At 44.9% G+C, this 25542-nt stretch overlaps 2 protein-coding genes across 5 annotated transcripts in view; one reads left to right on the top strand and one right to left on the bottom strand.

Moving 5' to 3' along the window:
• The window catches only part of morn2 (MORN repeat containing 2), a 39536-nt gene extending 23824 nt beyond the window's left edge, over positions 1 to 15712 (bottom strand). For all 3 annotated transcript variants that reach the window (XM_073051521.1, XM_073051520.1, XM_073051522.1), the window contains exon 1: positions 15559 to 15712. In XM_073051521.1, the coding sequence (XP_072907622.1) occupies positions 15559 to 15565 (7 nt within the window). In that variant the 5' untranslated portion in view covers positions 15566 to 15712. The remainder of the gene's footprint in view (positions 1 to 15558) is intronic.
• Positions 15713 to 15733: 21 nt separating this feature from the next.
• The window catches only part of dhx57 (DEAH (Asp-Glu-Ala-Asp/His) box polypeptide 57), a 91551-nt gene continuing 81742 nt past the window's right edge, over positions 15734 to 25542 (top strand). Inside the window, exons 1-4 of one of the 2 annotated variants that reach the window (XM_073051517.1) lie at positions 15734 to 16245; positions 19559 to 19665; positions 19899 to 20227; positions 21520 to 21672. In XM_073051517.1, the coding sequence (XP_072907618.1) occupies positions 19911 to 20227; positions 21520 to 21672 (470 nt within the window). In that variant the 5' untranslated portion in view covers positions 15734 to 16245; positions 19559 to 19665; positions 19899 to 19910. The remainder of the gene's footprint in view (positions 16246 to 19558; positions 19666 to 19898; positions 20228 to 21519; positions 21673 to 25542) is intronic. The other variant, XM_073051519.1, reaches the window with a different exon arrangement.

Genomic DNA, 25542 nt, shown 5'->3' with positions numbered 1-25542 from the left:
GTCTTTGACCTGAAACGTAGGCTCTGCTTTTCACAGATGCAACCTGGCCAACTGAGCATTTCCAGCATTTTCTGTTTGTACATTAAAGAAAATTCAAGCATGTGCTTAAAGCTTCCTGGGAGAAATCCACAATCCCCACTGTCTTCTGGGAATCTTAGAACAATCTTAGGTCAAAGAACACTGAGGCTGTCTACAAGAAGGGTCAGAGCCATCTCTATTTCCTGAGGAGAGTGAAGTCCTTAAACATCTGCCGGACGATGCTGAGGACGTTCTATGAGGCTGTGGTGGCCAGTGCTATCATGTTTGCTGTTGTGTGTTGGGGCAGCAGGCTGAGGGTAGCAGACACCAACAGAATTAACAAACTCATTTGTTAATTGCCAGTGATGTTGTGGGGGTGGAACTGGACTCTCTGATGGTGGTGTCTGGAAGGAGGATGCTGTCCAAGTTGCATGCCATCTTGGACAATGACTCCCATCCACTCCATAATGTACTGGTTAGGCACAGGAGTACATTCAGCCAGAGACTCATTCCACCGAGATGTAACACTGAGCATCATAGGAAGTCATTCCTGCCTGTGGCCATCAAACTTTACAACTCCTCCCTCAGAGTGTCAGACACCCTGTGACAATAGGCTGGTCCTGGACTTATTTCCACTTGGCATGATTAACTTATTATTATTTAATTATTTATGGTTTTATATTGCTATATTTCTTCACTACTCTTGGTTGGTGCGGCTGTAACGAAGCCCAATTTCCCTCAGGATCAATAAAGTATGTCTGTCTGTCTGTCTTAGCCCATGACCACTCAAAGTAGAGAAAGAGCATTTGGATGCTATTGACAACTTCAGGATAATGAATCTGGAGCACACTGAAGTCCCTTGTAAGCAGTGGAAGGAGAACACCAACTTACAAGTTACCCACCTGCTCTGTTGGTAAAATAATGAATCAAGGGCCAAAGCCTATAAAGTGGTTAGAGCAAGTGACAGACAGGATTTTACAAGAATCAGCAGCAAGGGAAGCACAAGGCAGAAAATGGAATTTGAGAAAAAACAGATGTTTTGTAATATGGATACAAAAAAAGGAAATAGCTAGGGTAAGGTCAGATCCCTAGACTACTACATTCGGAAAACAAGAAAATGTTTTACAATAGGTTAAACCAGTACTTCGCATTAGTCCTCATGGTGGAAGGTGGGCTGCTTTGAAACACTATGTTAAAAGATTCATAATACCGACCTCTATCATGAAGGAATTAGAAAGAACTAAAGGCAACAAGTCTTCTGTTCCTGAGAGTTTTAAAGTCTGTAGCTGCAGAAATAGTGGAGCCATTGGTTCAAAACTCTGAGTTCTGGGAAGATACCAACAGATTAAAAATTGGCAGATGTAACTCTATTGTTCAAGGGAAGTAGACAAGTAGGCGGTAACTATAGGCTTTTAAGTTAAATATCTGAGATTAGCAAGGTGCTCGGTTCCAGAATCAAGGAGGAAATTGCGAGGCATTTAGAAAAGCTTAATGTAACTAAACTAAGACACATGGTTTTACAGAAGGAATTTAATTGACAAATTGCTGGAGTTCTTTCAGGATAGAATGAGCAGAATTGATAAAGAAGAACATGTAAATTTTGATTGGATGAAACTTGTCAAATGGACTTTAATGCGGGGAAAGGATGAGGTTATAGAATCAGGGATGTCCAGCATAGAAATGAGCCTTTTCAGCCTACCTTGTCCATACCTATCTATTTATCCGCATTAGATCCTTACCCCTTTTGTACGCAAGTACCTAACCATAAGCCACTTAAACACTGTAATCGTATCTGTCTCTATCATTTCCTTGGGCTGCTGATTCCCGATAACCACCATATTCTGAGTACAAAATGTACCTCTCAGATATCCTTTAGTTTCTCCTCTCTCATCTTAAATCTCTATCCTCTAGTTCTAGGCTCCCCTGTTCTGGGATAAGTACTCATACCATCTATCCTATCTATACCTCAAAACTTTATAAGCCCCTATAAAGCCACTCCTCGGTCTTGTACATTACAGTAACAATAACAACCTATCCAGTCTCTTCTTCCAACTTCAGCCCTCCAATCCAGGCAACACCCTAGTGAATCTCTTCTACACTCCCTCCATATTCTTTCTGTAGTGTGGCGACCAAAGCTGTGGCAATAGAGAAAGCTGAGGATAGACATGTAGGTGTGGGGATGAAATGAGATGAAACTAGAAGCTGAAGACAGCCATTGAAGACAGTGCACAGATGTCCAAAAAAGGCAGACCCAAGATTTTGTTTTAGATTCCAGTGCCTTGTGTCTCCACATGGCTAATTCCTGGGATGAGAAGGATGTTCCACCATAAGCAGTTAAAAAAAATTATATACCTAATTATTTATATAAAAAAGACTGAGGAATAACCTTTCTGAAACATGAGAGGGCATGATAGATGTAAAAATGTTTCCACTTATGACAGAATTTTGAATGGGGACATAGAGAAAGATTAGTGGGTGGTCCTTTAAAACTGAGGTGTGCAGAACTTCTTCTCTCAGAAAGAATGAATCTTTGGAATTCTTTACTCCAGAGTACTGAAGATGCTAAATCATCAGAAGTAATTACAGAGGAGTAGGTAAATTTTTGAAAGAACAGTGAATTGAAAACTTCGGAGAACTAAAGGAGTTGAGACCTGGGGCAGTCATGATCATATTGAATGGCAGGGCAGGCTTGAGGGGCCATGCACCTATTTCTTTATTTCCTTGTGTTTTTATATCAGGAGCCTCTTGCCTCATCTATGGAAGTGTCTGTGTTTCCAACATTGGCCTCATTCACCAACTCACAATCCACAAAGCTGGAGTGTAAGGAACTGATCCTCAATCCCAGAGAAATTGCCTAAGAAATATTATAGTAATGGTTAGGAGTTATTCTTGGGGATTGTGACTGGGATTAAAATGAAGGCTTTAGTAGCTGCAGGACTGAGTTAGAGAAGAGGTCAGTACTGGTAACAGAAGTCCACATACTGTATGACCCACAGAAGGCCATAGTGAGAGTGAAAAGGCAATTCCGAATGCACTACGAAGTTAGAGACCCAATCCAATGCACTATGGCTATGACAGGGTTTGTATAACATTTCTTTCTACAAGGTGAATCCTAACAAAATAAATGGCAATGATGCTTCACTCTCTGGCAAGTTCAATACCTTTTATAGATCTTTGAAAGGGAGAGAGATGCTCTAAACTTGTGTGAATCCTCATGCAGCCAGCAAACCCTGTGACCTCTGAGGCTGATGTTGGAATAGCCTTCAAGAGGGTGAACCCTCATAAGGCATCAAGCCTTGACAGTGTACCTGGCTCGATATTGAAAACTTGTGCCAGCCAACTGTTTGGGATGTTTAAGGACATCTTCTGTTGTGTATTTAATAATTCAGTAATTTGTAAATATATTGTTTGATTCAGCATTCTTTGTTATGTAAATAATTCACTATAGGTTATATGTAAAAGTATGTGAATGGCATACGTCATCACGCCACCACTTCACGTGTGCATGTCTTGATAAAAGCAAAAATAAGAACGTACACGAATTATTCTCAACTCCATGTTTTCCTTTCAATTAATCTTTATGTTTTGAAGTTACAAAACATAACAGTGGTGATGAGGAAGTTTTACAGAAACTTGAGCCGACTACGTACCTGTTGAAGCACAGTGAGACATTCGAGTAAAAAGAAAAGTGCAGCAAGACGTTTGGATTTTTAAAAAGCAGTGCAGCACGTGTTCTTCAGAAGGGAAGACATGATCAAGTTTTTTTTAAAAAGGCAGAAAACAGTCAAATTTATGGGCTTGTGGCGACCCACTTTCTGCGCAGGCGAACCAGCTCACAAATAGCCAGCGCGCGAGGAGAGACTTTGGTAATGCACCTCTGACGTCATTTCCACCCGGAGAGGGCGGGTGCTAGGGATTAAATGCCAGCGCCGCGAAGTTTGAATAAACTAGTCTCGAACCGACTTATTTCGTTATTTCAGCGCTGTGTGTAGCACATCGCTACATTGGTGACCCCGACAGTCCAAACGGGATTTGGACCAAAGATGACCGTCTCTTCATCTGTTCACGCAGTTTCGCTAAAACTGCCGACTTTCTGGACGCTGCGACCACGCGTGTGGTTTAGCCAAACAGAAGCCCAGTTCCAGATTCGGCAGATATCTTCTGATTCCACGCATTACTACCACGTGGTGAGTGTCCTTGACCAGGAGACGGCCGCCCAGGTTGCGGATTTCATACAGTCACTCCCGGAAGAAGGCAAATATGAAGCATTCAAAGTGCTGCTCATTGGGACCTTTGGCCTCTCACGGCGTGAGCGGGGTGCCCGTCTGCTTCACCTGGACGGTTTGGGAGACAGACTGCCATCAGCATTGATGAACGAGATGCTGGCCCTGGCCTCATGTTCGAGCAAGCGTTCCTAGAGCAACTGCCCGAGGACATAACATCTGCTGCTGGCTGACGCAGATTTCAGCGACCCCCGGAAGGTGACGGCCTGGGCAGACGTGCTGTGGAAAGCCAAGAGGGAGAGCGTGGCGTCCATCGGTCAGATTACCAGGCCACACGCCCAACAGCAGACCAGACCAGGCCCGGCAGGGGGGCGCACACAACACAGAGGCAGGAGTGAGGAGGACAGTGAACAGTGATGTTTCTACCACCAGCGGTGGGGCACAAAAGCCCGCTGTTGTCGCCCGCCCTGCAAGGGCCAGGGCCAGGGCCAGCTGCTGCTAATGACTATGGCGGCTGGCCACCAGGACAGCCTCTTGTATGTCTGGGAAAAACAGTCGGGACGCCGCTTCTTGGTCGACACCGGAGCGGAAATCAGCATCTTGCCCCTGACGGGGTACGACACCTGCAACAGGAAGCCAGGACCCACCCTGAGGGCCGCAAACGGCAGCACGATACGGACCTACGGCACCCTCACAGTGCAACTGCAGTTCGGCGCCAGCCAGTTCACGTGGGACTTCACACTGGCCGCCGTGGCCCAACCACTCCTGGGGGCGGACTTCTTGCGAGCTCACAGCCTGCTGGTTGACTTGCAAGGGAAAAGACTGGTACATGCCGAGACTTTCCAGACGTTCTCCCTGGGTGAAACCAAGTTGCTGGCCCCACACCTGGACTCCATCACGCTGTCGGACAACGAATTCACCAGAATCCTGGCAGACTTTCCATCGATTCTGGCACCGCAGTTCACGGCAGCCATGCCCAGACACGGGGTACAGCACCACATCCCGACCCAGGGACCACCCCTCCACACCCGCGCATGAATGCTCCCCCCGGAAAAGCTCCGCCTGGCGAAGGAGGAGTTCAAGAGGATGGAGGAATTGGGGATCGTACGAGGTCCGACAGCCCATGGGCCTCCCCCCTGCACATGGTGCCCAAAGCAGCCGGGAGTTGGAGACCATGCGGCGACTACCGCAGACTGAACGAGGCTACAACTCCAGACCGCTACCCCATGCCGCACATACAGGACTTTGCAGCAAACCTGCACGGGGCAAGAATCTTTTCCAAAGTAGACCTCGTCCGGGGATACCATCAAATCCCGGTGCACCCTGAAGACATCCCCAAAACAGCACTCATCACCCCATTCGGCCTGTTCGAGTTTCTCCGAATGCCGTTTGGCCTGAAGAATGCCGCACAGATGTTCCAGCGGCTAATGGATGTGGTGGGACGCGACCTGGACTTTGTGTTCATCTATTTGGACGACATCCTTATAGCCAGCAGTAGTCGTCAGGAGCATCTGTCCCACCTCTGCCAGCTTTACTCCCTCCTGAGTGATTTCAGCCTCACGATCAACCCGGCTAAATGCCAGTTCAGTCTCGATACCATCGACTTCCTGGGCCGCAGGATTACCAAAGACAGGGCAACACCTCTGCCCGCCAAGGTAGATGCGATCCTCCACTTTGCCCAGCCCAACACGGTCAAAGGCCTGCAGGAGTTTGTTGGTATGGTGAACTTCTACCACCGTTTCCTCCCCTCAGCAGCCCGTATCATGCGCCCTTTGTACACCCTGATGTCGGGTAAAGGCAAGGACATTACTTGGAATGAGGAGGCCATGGCCACTTTTGTTAAAGCCAAGGAAGCCTTGGCAGATGCCGTGATGCTGGTGCACCCCAGAACGGATGTTCCGACTGCACTCATGGTGGACGCATCCGACACAGCAGTCGGTGGGGTGCTGGAGCAGCTCATCGAGGGGCGCTGGCAACCCCTGGCATTCTTCAGCAAGCACCTACGACCACCCGAACTCAAGTACAGTGCTTTCGACCGGGAGCTGTTGGCACTGTATCTGGCAATCCGGCATTTCAGGTACTTCTTGGAAGGCAGGCCGTTCACCGCGTTCACGGACCACAAACCGTTGACCTTCGTGTTCACGAAGATGTCCGATCCCTGGTCAGCTCGCCAGCAGCGACATCTGTCCTACATTTCTGAGTACACGACGGACATCCGGCATGTCTCGGGAAAGGACAACGTCGTGGCGGACGCACTCTCCAGATGAGCTGTCCAGGCCCTGTCCCTGGGGGTGGACTATGTGCCTCGCAGCAGGCAGATGACGAGATGCCCAGCTACAGGACCACTGTCTCGGGTTTGCAGCTGCAGGACTTTCTCGTAGGCCCAGGTGAGAGGACCCTCCTGAGCAACGTGGCTACCGGCCAACCTCGCCCCATCGTCCCGGCAGCCTGGAGGTGGCGAGTTTTCGATTCCATACACGGTTTGGCGCACCCATCTATCAGGACAACCATCCGGCTGGTCTCTAGCAAGTTCGCATGGCACGGACTTCGCAAGCAGGTCCGTGAATGGGCCAGAACGTGCACGCAGTGCCAAACAGCCAAGGTGCAGCGGCACACTAAAGCCCCGCTGCAGAAGTTCGAACCCACCCACCGGAGGTTCGACCACATTCATGTGGATATCGTGGGCCCCCTACCAGTGTCCCGAGGAGCGCGGTACCTCCTAACTATGGTAGACCGGTTCACGAGGTGGCCAGAGGCGGTCCTGCTCACCAACACATCTGCCGATTCCTGCGCCCGAGCACTGATCGCAACCTGGGTAGCACGCTTCGGGATACTGGCCCACATTACCTCCAACAAAGGTGCCCAGTTCACCTCCAGCCTGTTGGGAACACAGCTACACCACACTACTGCCTACCACCCACAGTCAAACGGACTAGTGGAACACTTCCACCATCACTTGAAGTTGGCTCTCATGGCCCGCCTGTGAGGACCTAACTGGGTGGATGAGCTTCCTTGGGTCCTGCTTGGAATTCGCACAGTGCCCAAAGAGGATCTGCACGCCTCGTCGGCCGAGTTGGTATCCCCTGGCCATCCCAGGAGAGTTCATACCAGCCCCAAGGGGGCAAGAGGAAGAACCCGCAGCTGTCCTGGACAGGCTACGCGAAAGGCTCGGCAACCTGGCCCCCGTACCAACTTCACAGCACGGACGTACCCCGACTCATGTACCCAAAGACCTGCAGAACTGTAAGTTTGTGTTTGTATGAAGGGGCGGACACCGGGCACCGCTACAGCGGCCGTACGAGGGACCGTTCAAGGTGATCAGCAACAATGGGTCCACGTACGTTCTGGACATTGGGGGGAAAGAGGAGGTTTTCACGGTGGACCGACTCAAACCAGCCCATGTGGACTTGGCGCAGCCGGTCGAGGTTCAAGCACCACAGCGCAGAGGCAGACCTCCCAAACAGAGGCTGATCCAGACTGTGGACATTGGGGGTGTATCGCCGGTTCTGGGGGGGGGGGGGGGGGTTATGTGGCGACCCACTTTCTGCGCAGGCGAACTGGCTCACAAATAGCCAGTGCGCGGGGAGAGACTTTGGTAATGCACCTCTGATGTAATTTCCGCCCGGAGAGGGCGGGCACTAGGGATTAAATGCCAGCGCCGCGAAGTTTGAATAAACTAGTCTCGAAACGACTTACCGACTGCATGTCGTTATTTCAGCGCTGTGTGTAGCACATCGCTATAGGCTCATAAACAGTGTGCTTCTGTACACCCTTCCTGACAGTATCAATGAGAAAAGTGTTTGCCCTGGGTGATTGGGGTCCTTAATAATGGACGTCACCTTTCTGAGGCACCGCTCCTTGAAGGTGTCTTGGGTGCTACGGATGCTAGTACCCAAGATGCAGCTCACTAATTTCTGAAGCTTCTTTCGGTTCTGTGCAGTAGCCACCCCCCCCCCCCCACCCCCATACCAGACAGTGTTGCAGCCTGTCAGAGTGCTCTCCACTGTACATCTATAGAGGTTGTCTGAGCATTTTCAGTTCAGTGATGGGCTTAATGATACACTGAAAGATCATTTAGTTCAAAGGTCCAATTTAATGTCAGAGAAATGTAAACAATATACATCATGAAATGCTTTTACTTCGCAAACATCCATGAAAACAGAGAAGTGCCCCAAAGAATGAGCGACAGTGAAACATGAGAACCCCAAAGTCCTCCCTCCCAGCTCCTTCCTACCACGCATAAGCAGCAGCAAGCAACAATCTTCCCTCCCCCCAGCAAAAAAAGCACACCCACTACCGAGCACATGTGAGCTAGGCAATAGCAAAGACATAGACCTTGCAGTTGCCCCAAAGACTATCACATTTCATCCAGCATTCAACAAGTCACAGGTTCTCTCTCTCCCTAATAAGGACCCTAATAAGGAGTCTCTCATTTTCACAGCGAGCGGGAGACATAACAACAACCTGTTGGTTTACGATGTTAAAAAGTCTGTTTTGTCATTTTTTTTTAGTTTGTGAATCTTACAAGAAAGCATTCAAAAATGGCTCCTAACTGAAGTACATCTTACATTTAAAAGAGCAGTTGAAATAGCTGTATCAATAGAAACAGCAGACAGGGAAGCAACTGAGTTGTAGTCAGGAATGAAAATGAGCATAAACAACATTGCAATATCTAACTACCTGGCTGAACAAGTTGTGTTACCATTGTGCAGGGGCTCACATACATCAGATTTAAAGGTGACAAAGTAGGACACATATAAATAGCATGTCGGGCAGACAAAAATAAATGGACTCCACAGAGAAAGCTAAAAAGTCAATTTGCAATTTCAAAAAGGGCATTATAGGGCTGAGAAGATTTACAACGTGAAAACTAGCAACAGTAAGCAATATGGCTTACACCAGAAGTGAACAGCAAATTAATTAAAATGGAATTGGACACTGGCTCAGTTGTTTCAGTCATTCCACAAAATGAGTTTGAAAAGTATTTCAAAGATACTGAACTAAAGCCTGCTGATATCCAACAAAGAACCTATACTGGAGAAAAAATCACTTCTGTGGAAATGACATAGGTAGCAGTGAAATACAACAATCAACAAGCCACATTGGGTTACTTGTGGTAAAAACAGGATGGTCAGCATTGTGGAGACAACTACAACTTGACTGGAGATGCACCCACCATTTGCATGCCCCATCCTTTGTAAGAAAGTCAACTGAAAGCAAATTAAGGAAGGTATTGGATGATGCCACAACTGTCTCTATACTAAACACCATGAACCATTGCCGAACAGAGGGCAAACAGGTATTGGTGCCAACCTTTGTGCCTCTAGTTAAAAAGCATATTGGGGGGGGGGACTTCTGGTAAGATGGCGATTGTTTATTCAAAGGAATAAACATAGGTGTTTTAACCCGACTTTATTATCGGACGATGATTTTCTAAAATTTATTAAGGATCAGATACCTTTTTATTTAAACACTAATACGTTATCTGAAATGTCATCCCAGATTGTCTGGGATGCCATGAAAGCATATTTGAGGGGTCAAATAATCTCATATACAGCAAATCTTAATAGAAAGTCCCGTGTAGATCGATTAGACCTAATTAATCAGATTAAAGAATTAGATCAATTGTATGCTCAAACTAATATCCCTGAATTATATAAGAAGCGTGTAGAACTTCAAACTAAATTTGACCTTCTTTCTACTTAAACTGTTGAACGTCAACTTCTTGAAAATAAGAGTCGCTTTTATATTCACGGTGACAAATCTGGTAAATTTCTCGTTAATCAGTTGAGGCGTTCTAAAGCTAAACAACATATCACAAAGATCCGGAAGGAGAACGGGGATATTACATTGGATCACTCAGAAATCAATGACGTATTTAAACATTTTTACTCTCGGCTTTATTCCTCTGAATCTCTGAATGAGAATATTTCTGTTGATCTTTTCTTAAATACTCTGAGTATTCCTTCGCTTTCATCTGATTTTAAAGCAAAACTTAATGAGCCTATATCATCAGAAGAAATATCTTTTGCAATTTCTGCACTGTCTTCAGGCAAATCTCCTGGACCTGATGGGTTCCCCGTAGAATTTTATAAATCATTCTCTTCACTCCTTTCTCCTCAGTTACTCTCAGTACTATCTGACTCGTTTAACTATGGTAAATTGCCACCCTTATTTAATGAGGCATGTATTATTCTTTTATTAAAAAAGGGTAAAGACCCAACAGAATGTTCCTCGTACAGGCCGATCTCTTTGCTTAATGTTGATGTTAAAATCTTGGCCAAAGTCTTGGCTCATAAATTAGAAACTGTTATACTCTCTATTATTTCTGATGATCAAACTGGTTTTATTAAAAACCGTCTTCTTTTTTTTAACATACGGCGTTTATTTAATATTTTATATTCACCTTCAACTGGGATTCCTGAATGCGTTATTTCTCTCAATGTGGAGAAAGCATTTGATCGTATAGAGTGGAACTACCTCTTTGTGGTTTTAGAAAAATTCGACTTTGGTCAAAGTTTTAGCTCTTGGATCAAATTGCTGTATCTATGTCCTACCGCCTCTGTTTTGACTAATTCTCAGCAATCCCAGTTACTTAACCTCAAATGTGGCACCCTGTTGTGATGGAAAATAACTGGTTCTTTGAGTCTCAACAGTAGAGGCCTGGACACACACAGTTTTAATAATAAGGAATTTATTTACAAGGGGAAGTCGGGTCAACACAAGCAACTACAATATACAGGAAGCGGTGTGGGGACAGGGTACGGTTACACAAAGAACAAGGGAAAAGCACTACAACAGCTATCCCTCTTGACCTTGGATAGCTGCGGCTCCCTTACCAGGACAAACGATAGACCTTCCCAAGCATAAATCAATGCACTTACCTTCAATGAGGTGGTCTGTAAGAGAGAGCGAGCCAGGGACAAGTCTCACCTTTTATAGCATGGGGCTGGGTGAGATAATCCAATTAAGGTGACCAATAATTTAGGTGTGCATTGATTAGTTGAGAGGGACCAAATGTTGATTGGCATGTGGTGTGTCCTCCGACCAGCCAGGTGGCAGTGCATCTGTCATGTGGCCGGTATCTCTGGATACACACCCGTCAAGGATGCCCTTTAAGTCCCTTCCTTTTTTATTTGGCTGTAGAACCTCTGGCAACAGCATTCCGAAGCTGTCCTGAATTGACCGGGATTTGGAGGGGGGGGGGGGGGGTGTTGAGCATAAAGCTTCTCTTTATGCTGATGATCTATTACTTTTTCTTTCAAATCTGTCCACATCCTTACCTCCAATGTTTTCACTTCTTGATCAATTTAGCCAGTTTTCTGGCTATAAACTTAATTTACATAAGAGTGAACTTTTCCCAAAGTAATAAACGGCTTTTGTGAGTATAAAGAACCAGAATCTATTCTGTATTCATTAAGGTTATTGATTAAACCTCAAGTGGGAGAGAAAAAGCTGTTTGTAAAAGTAGATGCAAAGACCAAAGCCCAGCTGGATGAATGGTAGGTCAAAAAGAAAGGAGTCAATGGAGATATGAAAACTGAAGATTCATTAAATGATGTTGTGGATGAAGAAACCAAGAGGAGAGATCAGATCATAAAAGGAGCAACAGAAGGATTAATAAGAGATTACTCCAGTGAACTAAATGCACTAGAATAAAAAAGGCGAGAAAAAGACAAGTTATGAGAAAAGCAAAGACTGAAGTAGAGGAGCTTTGGAGAATCAATGGCACCTAACAGCAACTCCTTTGCTTGCAGCTTTGGAAACAGCTCTATTTCCATCTTTAATACCTCTATTTTTCCCTTTTGAAGACCTTGATCTGGAGTTACAAGCTGACTACTGTTTTTTGTGGTAATGGGACCTGCAATTGGGGATTTCACAACTGGCCATTGTTCAGCACGCCAAGGGCGCGGCCTAAGAGCTCAGCTTGCTTTCAGAGGGTCTGGAGACGGGTGGATCGAAGGTTGATGTCCGGGCAGAAGATTGGTGTGTCGTGGGGAAATGGAAGACCCAAGGCTGTGTGCCCAGAGACCCAAGATCTTCGGGCACAGAGCTCGGAAAAATGACACAACAGACTTTTAACATCGCAAACCAGCAGGTTGTTTGTTTTGTCTCCCCTCTCGCTGTGAAACGCAGACACCTCTTTCTCCCCATTACAGAGGGAAAGAGAGAGAGCCCGTGGTATGTCGAATTACTGGGTGAATGTGCAGTCTTTGGAGTACTGCAAATCTGGGTCTTTGCTGTTGCTTTGCTCACACTTGAGTGCTCAGTGGTGGGTGCCGATGCTTTTTTTTGCCGATGGGGAGGAGGGATTGTTGTTTGCTGCCTCTTACACGCGGGAGGGAGAGGAGCTGCAGGGGACTTTGGGGTTCTAACATTTAACTGTCGTTCATTCTTTGGGGGCACTCTTCTGTTTTCCGTGGATGGTTGCGAAGAAAAAGCATTTCAGGATGTATATTGTATACATTTCTCTGACATTAAATGTACCTTTGAAACCTTTGAGATCCAGAGAGAAAAGCTGAGAAAAAGAGAAGAAAGGTGTCCAGAGCTGTCAGAACCACTTCCTGTGGTCTCAGAGACAACTCTACAACCACCACAGAGGGGCCCCTACTCTGAGATGATTTTGATAGCTACAAGTCTCACATGCCAAGCGCCATGACCCCCCACCCACCCTTGTCAGGAAAGATGTTATCATACAAGAGTAAGAAATACTCCACAGCAATTAAATCTTTAGGCTAGAATGGGACAATTTAAAATTTACTGTGCTGTGGATGTCTGTATTGTACAGTAATTGTTACATATATCAAGTATGTGTGTATATACTTGAGATGCATTCTACATTGACTTGGAGTTTCTAGCTAAGCAGGGAGGTGTGTTGTGTATTTAGTATTTCAGTAATATTTGAGTAAAATCATATGGTTATATGTAAAAATATATGAATGGCATATGTCGTCATGCCAACATGTCATAAATGTGCATCTTGCTAAAAGTAAAACTAAAAATGTACACAATTTATTCCTGGCTCTGTATTTTCCATTCAATTAGCCTTTATGTTTTGGAGCTACGAAATGTAACAACTTAACCTCTCACTGCTTCGGTGTGGTTCCCACCTGCTTTAAAAGGGTGGCAATTGTACTGGTGTCCAAGAACAGCAGGTCCTTGTTTTTGGGAAGTTGCCTCAATGTCTATTGCCCAGTGGCACTCATATCTACCATACTGCAGTGCTTTGAGAGGTTTGTTATGCTAGAATTAACAACTTCCTTGTCAAGGTGTCACAAGGTGGGGACAAGGGTGCTGGGAGAGGACCCACATGCAGGACACAAACACGTCTTTCTTAGGTACAATAAAATAGCATTTATTACTTGCTACACAGAAGATCAGGAAATCCAGGACAAAGAGGAACACGAACCTCAGACCAGGGGACTAGGTACTTGGATAACCGCGGACCTTGGACTTGGACAGGGGGAGCATGGACAGCCGTGGACCTTGGACTTGGACCCTGGGGACTGGGACCACCACGGCCCTTGGACTTGGACCCTGGGACCTTGATTCACCGCCGCCAGACACTTGGATACCATGGATCACTGCAGCCAGAAACGTGGACACCAATACACAGGACAAGGAATCTTGAACCAGGACTCCTCCTTCAGATCAGGCATCGAGCCGGGGACTCTTCGAGGGGTAAACACAGACAACAGGCAGGAACATCGAGCCAGGACTCCGCCTCCAGATCAGGCATCGAGCCGGGACTCTTCTTCAGGGGGTAGACATGGACAAGGGGCATGAACATCGAGTCAGGACTCCGCCTTCAGCTCAGACACCAAGCCGGGTCTCTTCTTCAGGGGTAGACACAGACAATGGTTATGAACATCAAGCCAGGACTCTGCCTTCCACTCAGGCACCGAGCCGGGACTCTTCGAGGGGTAGACACAGACAAGGGGCATAAACGTCGAGTCAGGACTCCGCCTTCAACTCACCCCTGGCAGATTGACCTTGCCTGGACCCACTCTGGCGAAGGAAGGCGAATCGCTGGTACTCCGATGCGGGCTGGATAATTCTGGCTTGTTGTAGCGATAGCGACCTGTGAAGGCTTCTTAACACTCTCGCCCCGAACGGCTAAAGCCAGGGGCTTATAAGCTGCCGGTTCGGGTCGAGGGTAGAATACCTTGATTGCCAAGCTCAAGGGATGCGTGAAACAAAATTAAAAGGGAACAAGGCGTCAATGGTCCGGATCGCAACCTAACTAAATTTAAAGGGGAACCGATCTGGACCATGATACAAGGAGCTGGACCCACTGTAACTTGCCTACCACCACAGCAGATTCTATCTCACTGGTGCTTTGGAACACCTAGACAACAGCAAAACATACATCAGGATGCTATTTGTCGATTACAGCTCAGTGTTCAACACCATCGTCCCCTCAGTACTAATCACCAAGTTTCAAAATCTGAACCTTGGTGCACCCTATTCAATTGGATTCTTCACTTCCCTATTCAATTAGATTTTCAATTTCCTTATCAGGGCACTGCAGTCTGTGCAGATCGGTAATGACATCTCCTCCCTATCTATCCTGGGCTAAACATATTGATATAATCATAAAGAAGGCACACCAGCAGCTCTGTTTTGTTAGGAGTTTGAGAAGTTTGGGTATGTCAACAAAGATTCTTGCAAATTTCTATAGATGTCAGTGGAGTGCATTCTAACTGGTTGCATCTCTGCCTGGAGGCTCCAATGCACAGCACCGAAAGAGGATGCAAGGGCGTCGTAGACTCAGCCAGTCCAATCATGGGCACAACCCTCCCCACCACTGAAGGCATCTTCAACATGCAGTGCCTCAAAACAGTGATCCATCACTAATCTACAACATACTCTCCTCTCGTTACTACCAATGGGGAGGAGGTATAGGAGCCTTAAGACCCACACTCAATTTAGGAACAAGCATTATTTTTCTGTAATGTCTGTGTGATCCCTCGTAATTCCGTCTCTTTACGCTATTTATTTATTTTGTCATTTATAGCAATTTTATATATTTTCACTGTATTGCTACCGCAAAACATCACATCTGTTATTTAAATAAGAGATAATAAATCTGATTTTGAGATTAAAATTATTGGCTCGGGGTTGAAGTTAGGCTTAGGAACTTTAGAATTCATTCATGATAATGTCGTTATCACTGACACAAAATGAAATATGTATTTTTTAAAAATCATAGATGAGAGAACATGATGTCAAGGTAAGGTATCAGCGTGACCAGGTAATCGGTGGCGAGTCTGGGAGTGTTTGGGAGGGAGAGCGGATGCTGACAGGCGACACTCACCCGGCATGTTAATTGATGGAAAATTTCCTGGAACAGGGAATGAAAGCCCCGAAGTACCAGAGAGCCCGATCGAAGAAAATGAACCGAAGTCCAGCCCAGATTCAAACAGCGTGGTTGAACCGGCCGGCGCCGCTGTCTCCTTGGTAACCAGTGTCCTGCTTGACCCGGAACTTCATTGGGAAGAAACTACTTCCGGGGGATCGGCTTGTGGTGCCGGGGCTGCTGCTGAGGTTGCTGTTTTGGGGAATATTGTACAAGTTGTTTTTGGTGTGTTGACGCCGTGCTTCATACTGGTGATTTCCTCAGGCCCCAAGGCTTGACCGAGCCAGAGGAGGAATTTTGGAACAAATTGGTCGGCGGCTGTGATGTGGAAGGTCATCAGCCAATTTACGCACAGCAAGCTCCCATAAACAGAAATGGGGTGGTGACCGCACCAGTAACTAAATTCAGTGAGTCCAATCAGTCTGTGAAGGATGAATGACAGCATCCCCTTCTCTTTGAAGCAGAATTGAGGGATGTTCAGGCCCACTTGAGATGGCAGTGGAGGCAACGATTTAACGTTTCCCGTGGAGGAAACGCCTTCACTTTGAATGCTAGCCTGGACTTAGTGCCCAAATCTGTGAGCTGGGGATTTCCACAACTCAAAACCTTTGATGGAGCAGGAAGGCTGTCACAGACCGAGTGTTGGTGAGGTGATGGGCGTGAGCTCCACTAGTTTAACATCTGTTTGTCTTGGTGTTGGTTGCTACCGAGCAGTTCATTCCGTTTAATTTAAAATTACATCTGAATTGCTCTCTGTCAACTATTAAAGATAATGTGCCCTGTGTATTGAAAAGTAAAATGCAAATATTGGAAATCATAAGTTTAAAATTAAGAATTATGAAAATACTTGTTTCTGATAGTCTAATACCAGTTATTTATCTGTTGATTATATTTTGTGATTTTTCAAGGGACTTAATAATAGAATAAATATCAAATTAATTTGTTTTGGCCAGCCTAGTGTAATTTGAGTAAATGACTAACTGGGAAGAAAGGAGAAAGCGGTTGGGTGGGTAACTTCAAAATGAATTTGAGGAATCACTTTTATCATTTTAATTGGTCAATTGAAGCAGTGCAGAGAGATGCCTGAAATGGCACTGTTTCATTTAAAAGAAGTTTTTGAAGCTTAGACCTGCCAAGGAAGGTATAACGAGCTGGCCAAAGGAAGTGACTGGACCAATTAGAAACATAGAAAACCTACAGCACAATATGGGCCCTTCGGCCCACAAAGCTGTGCCGAACATGTCCTTACTTTACTACCTAGGCTTACTCATAGCCCTCTATTTTTCTAAGCTCCATGTATCCATCCAGGAGTCTCTTAAAAGACCCTGTTCCGCCTCCACCACTGTCGCTGGCAGCCCATTCCATGCACTCGCCACTCTCTGCGTAAAAAAAAACAAACAAAAAAAAAAACAACAACAACTTGGCCCTGACATCTCCTCTGTGCCTACTTCCAAGCGCATTAAAACTATGCCCTCTTGTGTTAGCCATTCCAGCCCTGGGGAAAAAGCCTCTGACTATCCACACGATCAATGCCTCTCATTATCTTGAACACCTCTATCAGGTCACCTCTCATCCTCCATCACTCCAAGGTCTAAAGGCCGAGTTCACTCAACCTATTCTCATAAGGCATGCTCCTCAATCCAGGCAACATCCTTGTAAATATCCTCTGCACCCTTTCTATGTTTTCCACGTTCTTCCTGTAGTGAGACGACCAGAATTGAGCACAGTACTCCCAAGTGCAGACAAACCAGGGTCCTATATAGCTGCAACATTACCTCTTGGCTCTTAAATTCAATCCCACGATTGATGAAGGCCAATACACCGTATGCTGCCTTAACCACAGAGTCAACCTGCATAGCAGCTTTGAGTATCTTATGGACTTGGACCCCAAGATCCTTCTGATCCTTCACACTACAAGAGTCTTGCCATCAATGCTATATTCTGCCATCATATCTGACCTACCAAAATGAACCACCTCACACTTATCTGGGTTGAACACCCTCAACCTTTGTGTCGTCAGCAAATTTACTAACCCATCCCTCCATTTCCTCATCCAGGTCATTTATAAAAATCACAAAGAGTGATTGTGTCAGCTGTGGCTCAGTTAATAGCACTGCGATCTGACTGAGAGTTTGATCTTTGCAGTTCCTGTCCACTATCAAGAGCCAGCTTTCATCTCCAGATGATGCATTCAGCTGAGATCCTTGCTGTAATTTGGGTTGATCCAAAACCACACCGAACAGCACAAGCAACAGCAGCAATGACAACAGAACTAACTAAGACAACAACATCAAAACAAGCCCTTTCCCACTCACTTATTTCCGCACACACACAGGCCTCCAACCCCAGGACAGGGTGCCTCTGGGCCTCCAGGCCTTGGCCCTGGATTCTCTGACCTTGGGCATCTGACCTCCAGTAGCTGACCCAGACTCTCAGATTCCACCTTCAACCCCAGACTTTGGTTTTCGATCTTTCCAGCTTTTTGCCTCTGGACTCACTGAACTCTGGACTTCAACCTTTGACTCTGCCGATCTTTTGGGCCTTGACCCCAGGACTGGTCGATCATATGTTTGACCTTTGGGCCTTGACCTCCATACTCTCCAATCATAGGTTTGGCCTCGATCAACCTGACCTCTGGGATCGGTAACCTTGACCACGGAGTGCTTTGAGTCTCAACTTCACACAGACCTCTGACCCCAGTGGCCTTGCGTAAAATTGTTGCTGAACGTTGTGGGCATGCTATGTTGGCACTGGAATGTGTGGTGGAACTTGCCTGCTGCCCCCAGCACGTCCTTGGATGTGTTGGTTGATGATGCAAATGACATATTTCACCGTCTGTGTTAAATAATTCTGAAGATCCTCTGCTTTGAACTGCAGGGTTGTTCTCAATGTTTATCTATCAATCAACATTGCTACGTTTGTTTGTACATTATATGCCATGTTGTATGATGTAGGTGATCATGGTCTTTCCAGGATCACCTATGTCCTATTCTTGGCAAATTTTTCTACAGATGCATTTTGCCATTGTGTGCTGTGTCTTTACAAGACAGAAGACCCCCAGCTATTATGAATACTATTCAGAGACTGTCTGCCTGGCGTCAGTGGTCGCATTATTGGGACTTGTGATGTGCACCAGCTGCACATACAACCATCCACCGTCTGCTCTCATGGCTTCACGTAACCCTGATCGGGGGGTGGGGGGGGCTAAGCAGGTGCTACCCCTTACCCAAAGGTGACCTGCAGGCTAGCAGAGGGAAGGAATGCCTTGCACCTCCTTCAGTACCGCATCTCCACTGAACCTGGTGAATTTCAAGGAAGTGGGGAAATGTTGCCAAAACATCATATTTTTGCTTCATTATGCTGAGATTGCATTGCCATATTCCAGGGTCCATCGTTTGCCAGTTAGCTGCTGTATTTCCTGCATCCACTGAGTTCAGCTCAAAAGTGTGGTGGAGCATCATGGAAAGGAAATGAAAGAAGCTGGAGATATATACAAGCCTTTCTGTGTAGCTTCACAATACTGGGCTTTTGTTCATCTCATTTAAGTCTATTATCGACCAGTTGATGGAGATTGATTGTTGTTACTCAATTAATCCATTAACACTCACCTACAAGGAGCCAGTGAGATGGACCATGGTCTTCAATTGTCTATCAAATTCCTGTCTTCTCATGTAAAACTTCTATCATTAATAAATGTAAATCATAACAAGATATAAGTATGCTACTAAACATAAATTATTTACATTAATTTAATTTACTGTGTTATTTTGAGGGACAAATCATTTCACACACCAGTATGTTTCTTGACGAATTCTATTGATTTTGTATACTAAAAATGTGAAGGCTAGATCTGTAAGTGTTTGCTAAAAGGTCTAAGTTTGCATTTTCATTGCAATTAATGCTACTAATTAAGATCATGATTATTACTGATTTCTTTGCCTTTGATTTTCCCCGACAGACTGAGAAGTATATTAAATAAAATAAGCCACTTTGCACTTTGAGCCAGCACAGAAAGAAATGAAATAATCTGAACACGAGCTGTCTTGAAAAGTTTACAGATCAATTGTGAGTGATTGCTATATTTTGTAATAAAATATGGGCAGGTGGAGCTAGAGGGTATGTTTTGAAATATGGTCTCAGTTTTGAAGAAGCACAGAAGAGTATACTGTGTTATTTTGAGGGACAGATATTGTTCTGGATACTGGACAGAACTTGCTTGTAAATGATTACAAATGTCTAGGCTTGCTGGTTATATTGAAATCTTCTATAAAGTAACTAATGATTCATCTTTTCAACAGTGATAGCAGAAAATGAACTTTGGAAGGAGGCCAAACAGAGGGGGAGGAGGATTCAGCAAACCCCGCGGAGGCTCAGGAGGAGGAAGCAGAAAAGGCTCAGGCAAAGCCTGGGATGATGGGGAAGATTTCAGTTTCAGCCAAAAACCAGCTCGCCCGACCAAGCCTCGCGGCCGGGGCAGAGGTGGAGTGAGAGGTAGGGGTAGAGCTTGGTTTGGAGGCAGAGCCAGAGCTGGAGGCAGAGCTAGTATCCCAAGTAGAAAATACCCCGAAGAAGAGGTGAAGGAACGTGGAGAATTCAACTTATTTGGTAATCTGGTCAAATCAGAAAGGTAAGCGTTCAAGTTGTCTTTGATTCCCTACAGTTGTCCTGATGACATTGTTTGTGAAAGTGGCAATATTATGTCTTTACACACACCCATTAGGCAGAAGTGTAAAGTGGAGCAGATTTATAAACCCTCTGAGATGTTTCTGCTCCCTCTTCCCCAAAACATTGGGATCCTAGTTTGACTGCAGTTTTAGTAGCCCTCCAAAGTTAAACACAATCAGAATTACCTCTTCTAGGGAACAGACCAACTTGGTTTTATCAGCAGGCTGGGCTTTTATCATTTGAAAGACCTTGTGACCATGATTGAATTGTGTTTTCCTCCTTTAGTTCAAGTTCAAGTTTATTGTCATTCAACCAGACACATGTACACAGCTAAATGAAACAATGTTCCTCCGGGGCCAAGGTGCAAAACACAGAACATACAGTCACACACAGCACATATCGTTACAATTCAGCGCATACAGTCACAAAATAAAATCAGCACAAGTCCCTGAGTGGCACAGCCTGAAGATTGACAGGTTGACATAAAGTGCAAGTTGTTGTGAAATAGTTCTTTAGGGATAAAACTTCCTTAAATGAAGTAATTTTTAGAAGTATAGTCACTATAGTATTGTTTTTAGTAAGTGTTTTTTGTATGACTAGAGCTAGATGGGAATGAAATGCTGCATTGTTCAAGATAGACAGGTAGCATTTCTCACACAAAGTGCTGGTGGAGCTCAGCTGGCCAGGCAGCATCTATGGAGTCGATGTTTCGGATCCAAACTCTTCACCTGCAGAATCTCTTGTGCTTACGGGTAGCATTTTTAGTGCCTTATCATGTGCATCAGATGTAATCTTGATTTGGAAATACTTTCCTGTCCATTGACTGAACAGGCAGCCTTGGATTAGAGAATGGTCTTCACCTCCATTGCAATGGATTCCTGGTGCCTTGATTTTCATTCCATTTCCTTTGAGGAAAATAGGCTTGAACTCTTAATAAAATAGGCATTCATTTTGCACTATCTGTGCTAATGTTGTGGAGCACATTCTCTTCCACAACATCTACCCCTCCTCTCTGCCGTTCTTGGGCACTGTAATATATAGCAAAAATGGAATTGATGCATTATTATAACCTAGTGCAATTAGGGACTGTTATCTTTCTCAAGCAGTGTTACCCTAAGCACCCTTTCAGATTTGCATGTACATGTTTGTTTTTGAAAACAATTCACTCCTATATAGATTTTGAACTGGTGCCTCCAAAGGGAAGTTGTATATGCTGCATTTCAGCAATTCTTGTATCTTTTTTTTTTCCTGCAGGTCAAAACAGGATAGCCAAAGAGAAAACATGTTGAAAGCCAAATCCCAGCCTCGCTTACCTTTGCAGACAATAAACATGACTGCTGAAAACCAAAAGAAAGTTAAGCAGCTTCTCCAAGAACTACAGGTTCAAGAAAAGGAGGCTGCTGATGAGTAAGCTCACTGTATATTTTGTCCTTCTGTCCTTTTTGGTATTGCTGCCATAAAACAATTAATTCCGCAACATATGTCACTGATTCTGAATGAATATAAAATTTCATTCATTTTAGTTTTCCTGTAATGTTCTCATAATGTGGGCTGAGGTTGTGGGTTAGGTTTCGGCTTGTTTAAACACAGTTTTTGTGATTTGTATCCAGCTCAGATTATGGAGGTATGCCATTCTGTGTTAAATTTGGTTAATCTCATCGCAGTCTTGAATAGAAAGGTCCCATTCAACAGCATTGACAAGCCTTGCCTGGAACAGGATAACGTCATTCCCAAAATAGAATAATCCAGAGGCTCTGGTGTAAAAGCATCAGCTGAACTGAAGTTTCATTGAATTGTCAAGTTAATTGATTCGTGTGTAGTTTTTAATTGATTATATTTCTCTGTTCTATTGTAAATCCCTGCAAGACAATAAATCTCAAGGTTTAATATGGTGACATGTATGTACTTCAATTTACTTTGAACTTCGAATACCTCCTACTTATTACCTCCTTTGAATAACTGCTTACCTCTTACTTCATGAGGCAGGGAGAAGAGCACAACAGCTGCTGAATTTGTGAGGTTAAAACTTGTGAACAAAATCAGCTTAAAAGTGTACACCAAAGGAAAAATGTATGTCAAGTTATACGTGTACAGTAAAACTCCACTTATCCACTATTACTTATTTAAGCCCATCCTCCCACTGGGGCATAGGCTGTCAACAGCAGCTCGCCGGAGTCTTCTGTCCTGGGCCAGTCTTTCACCTTGGCCCCAGGTGTAGCCCATCTTTGAAGATCCTTCCTTTCCCAGGGATAAGTCTTTTGACTTTCTGTTGGCATCTATATAGCACTGTTTGTTTTTTTTTACAGAATGGGGTTGCTAGCCCCATTCCCTACCCTCCTCCTTTTAGCCTCCCCCCCCCCCCCGATCAGGGTTACGTGAAGCCATGAGAGCAGATGGTGGATGGTTGTATGTGCAGCTGGTGCACATCACAAGTCCCAATAATGCGACCACTGACGCCAGGCAGACAACTAGAGGAACCAACTAGAGAGCAGGCCATTCTAGATTAGGTATTGAGCAATGAGGAAGGGTTAGTTAGCAATCTTGTCATGCGAGGCCCCTTGGGTAAGAGTGACCATAATATGGTGGAATTCTTCATTAAGATGGAGAGTGACATAGTTAATTCAGAAACAAAGGTTCTGAACTTAAAGAAGGGTAACTTTGAAGGTATGAGACTTGAATTAGGAATAAGGAATTGCTGCTGCAGTTCTACACTGCAGTCATTGAGTCTGTCCTGTGCACCTCCATCATTGTGTGGTTTGGAGCCGCCACCAAGCAGGATAGAACCAGACTACAGCACATAGTGAGGACTGCCGAGCGCATTATTGGAGCCTCCCTGCCCTCTATTGTGGACCTGTACTCTTCCAGGTTGAAGAAGAGGGCGGGGAACATCATAAAGGACTTCTCCCATCCTGCGCACGGACTGTTTGATCTGCTTCTGTCTGGTAGGCACTTCAGATCCCTCCAGACTAAGACTAATAGGCACTGGAGAAGTTTTTTCCCTACTGCGGTCACTTTGCTGAACAGTTAACTGCCGGTTAACTGTCGGCTAACTATTACTTGGATTGCACTACCTGTATGTATAATTTATATTTTCATTTATATCTATCATTATTATTGTTATGAGCAGAGAGACAACATCTGCCGGAAGTAAATTCCTTGTATGTGCATAGGTACTTGGCGATTAAATTCTGATTCTGATAGACTGGCAAATGATACTTAAAGGGTTGATGGTGGATATGCAATGGCAAGTATTTAAAGATCGCATGAATGAACTACAACAATTGTTCATTCCAGTTTGGCAAAAGAATAAACTAGGGAAGGTAGTGCACCCGTGGCTGACAAGGGAAATTAGGGATAGTATCAAGTCCAAAGAAGAAACATATAAATTAGCCAGAAAAAGCGGCACACCTGAGGACTGGGAGAAATTCAGAGTCCAGCAGAGGAGGACAAAGGGCTTAATTAGGAAAGGGAAAAAAGATTATGAGAGAAAGCTGGCAGGGAACATAAAAACTGACTGTAAAAGCTTTTATAGATAAGTGAAAAGAAAAAGATTGGTCAAGACAAATGTAGGTCCCTTACAGTCAGAAACAGGTGAATTGATCATTGGGAACAAGGACATGGCAGACAATTGAATAACTACTTTGGTTCTGTCTTTATTAAGGAGGACATAAATAATCTTCCGGAAATAGTAGGGGACCGAGGGTCTAGTGAGATGGAGGAACTGAGGGAAATACATGTTAGTAGGGAAGTGGTGTTAGGTAAATTGAAGGGATTAAAGGCAGATAAATCCCCAGGGCCAGATGGTCTGCATCCCAGAGTGCTTAAGGAAGTAGCCCAAGAAATAATGGATGCATTAGTGATAATCTTTCAAAACTCCTTAGATTCTGGATTAGTTCCTGAGGATTGGAGGGTGGCTAATGTAACCCCACTTTTTAAAAAAGGAAGGAGAGAAAAACCAGGGAATTATAGACCGGTTAGCCTGACATCGGTGGTGGGGAAAGTGCTAGAGTCAGTTATCAAAGATGTGATAACAGCACATTTGGAAAGAGGTGAAATCATCGGACAAAGTCAGCATGGATTTGTGAAAGGAAAATCATGTCTGACGAATCTTACAGAATTTTTTGAAGATGTAACTAGTAGGGTGGATAGGGGAGAGCCAGTGGATATGGTATATTTAGATTTTCAAAAGGCTTTTGACAAGGTCCCACACAGGAGATTAGTGTGCAAACTTAAAGCACACGGTTTTGGGGGTATGGTATTGATGTGGATAGAGAATTGGTTGGCAGACAGGAAGCAAAGAGTGGGAGTAAACAGGACCTTTTCAGAATGGCAGGCAGTGACTAGTGGGGTACCACAAGGCTCAATGCTGGGACCCCAGTTGTTTACAATATATATTAATGATTTAGACGAGGGAATTAAATGCAGCATCTCCAAGTTTGCGGATGACATGAAGCTGGGCGGCGGTGTTAGCTGTGAGGAGGATGCTAAGAGGATGCAGGATGGTTTGGTGAGTGGGCAAATTCATGGCAGATGCAATTTAATGTGGATAAATGTGAGGTTATCCACTTTGGTTGCAAGAACAGGAAAACAGATCATTACCTGAATGGTGGCCGATTAGGAAGAGGGGAGGTGCAACGAGACCTGGGTATCATTGTACACCAGTCATTGAAGGTGGGCATGCAGGTACAGCAGGTGGTGAAAAAGGCAAATGGTATCTTGGCATTCATAGCAAAAGGATTTGAGTACAGGAGCAGGGAGGTTCTACTGCAGTTGTACAATGCCTTGGTGGGACCGCACCTAGAGTATAGTGTGCAGTTTTGGTCCCCTAATCTGAAGAAAGACATTCTTGCCATAGAGGGAGTACAAAGAAGGTTCACCAGATTGATTCCTGGGATGACAGGACTTTCATATGAAGAAAGACTGGATCGACTAGGCTTATACTCACTGGAATTTAGAAGATTGAGTGGGGATCTTATTGAAACGTATAAAATTCTAAAGGGATTGGACAGGCTAGATGCAGGAAGATTGTTTCCAATGTTGGGGAAGTCCAGAACGAGGGGTCACAGTTTAAGGATAAAGGGGAAGCCTTTTAGGACCGAGATGAGGAAAAACTTTTTCACACAGAGAGTGGTGAATCTGTGGAATTCTCTGCCACAGGAAACAGTTGAGGCTGGTTCATTGGCTATATTTAAGAGGAAGTTAGATATGGCCCTTGTGGCTAAAGGGATCAGGGGGTATGGAGAGAAAGCAGGTACAGGGTTCTGAGTTGGATGATCA

This window comes from Hemitrygon akajei, chromosome 7 (genome assembly GCF_048418815.1).
Source record: "Hemitrygon akajei chromosome 7, sHemAka1.3, whole genome shotgun sequence".
NCBI classification, from domain to species: domain Eukaryota; kingdom Metazoa; phylum Chordata; class Chondrichthyes; order Myliobatiformes; family Dasyatidae; genus Hemitrygon; species Hemitrygon akajei.
This window is presented reverse-complemented; position numbering and strand designations above follow the sequence as displayed.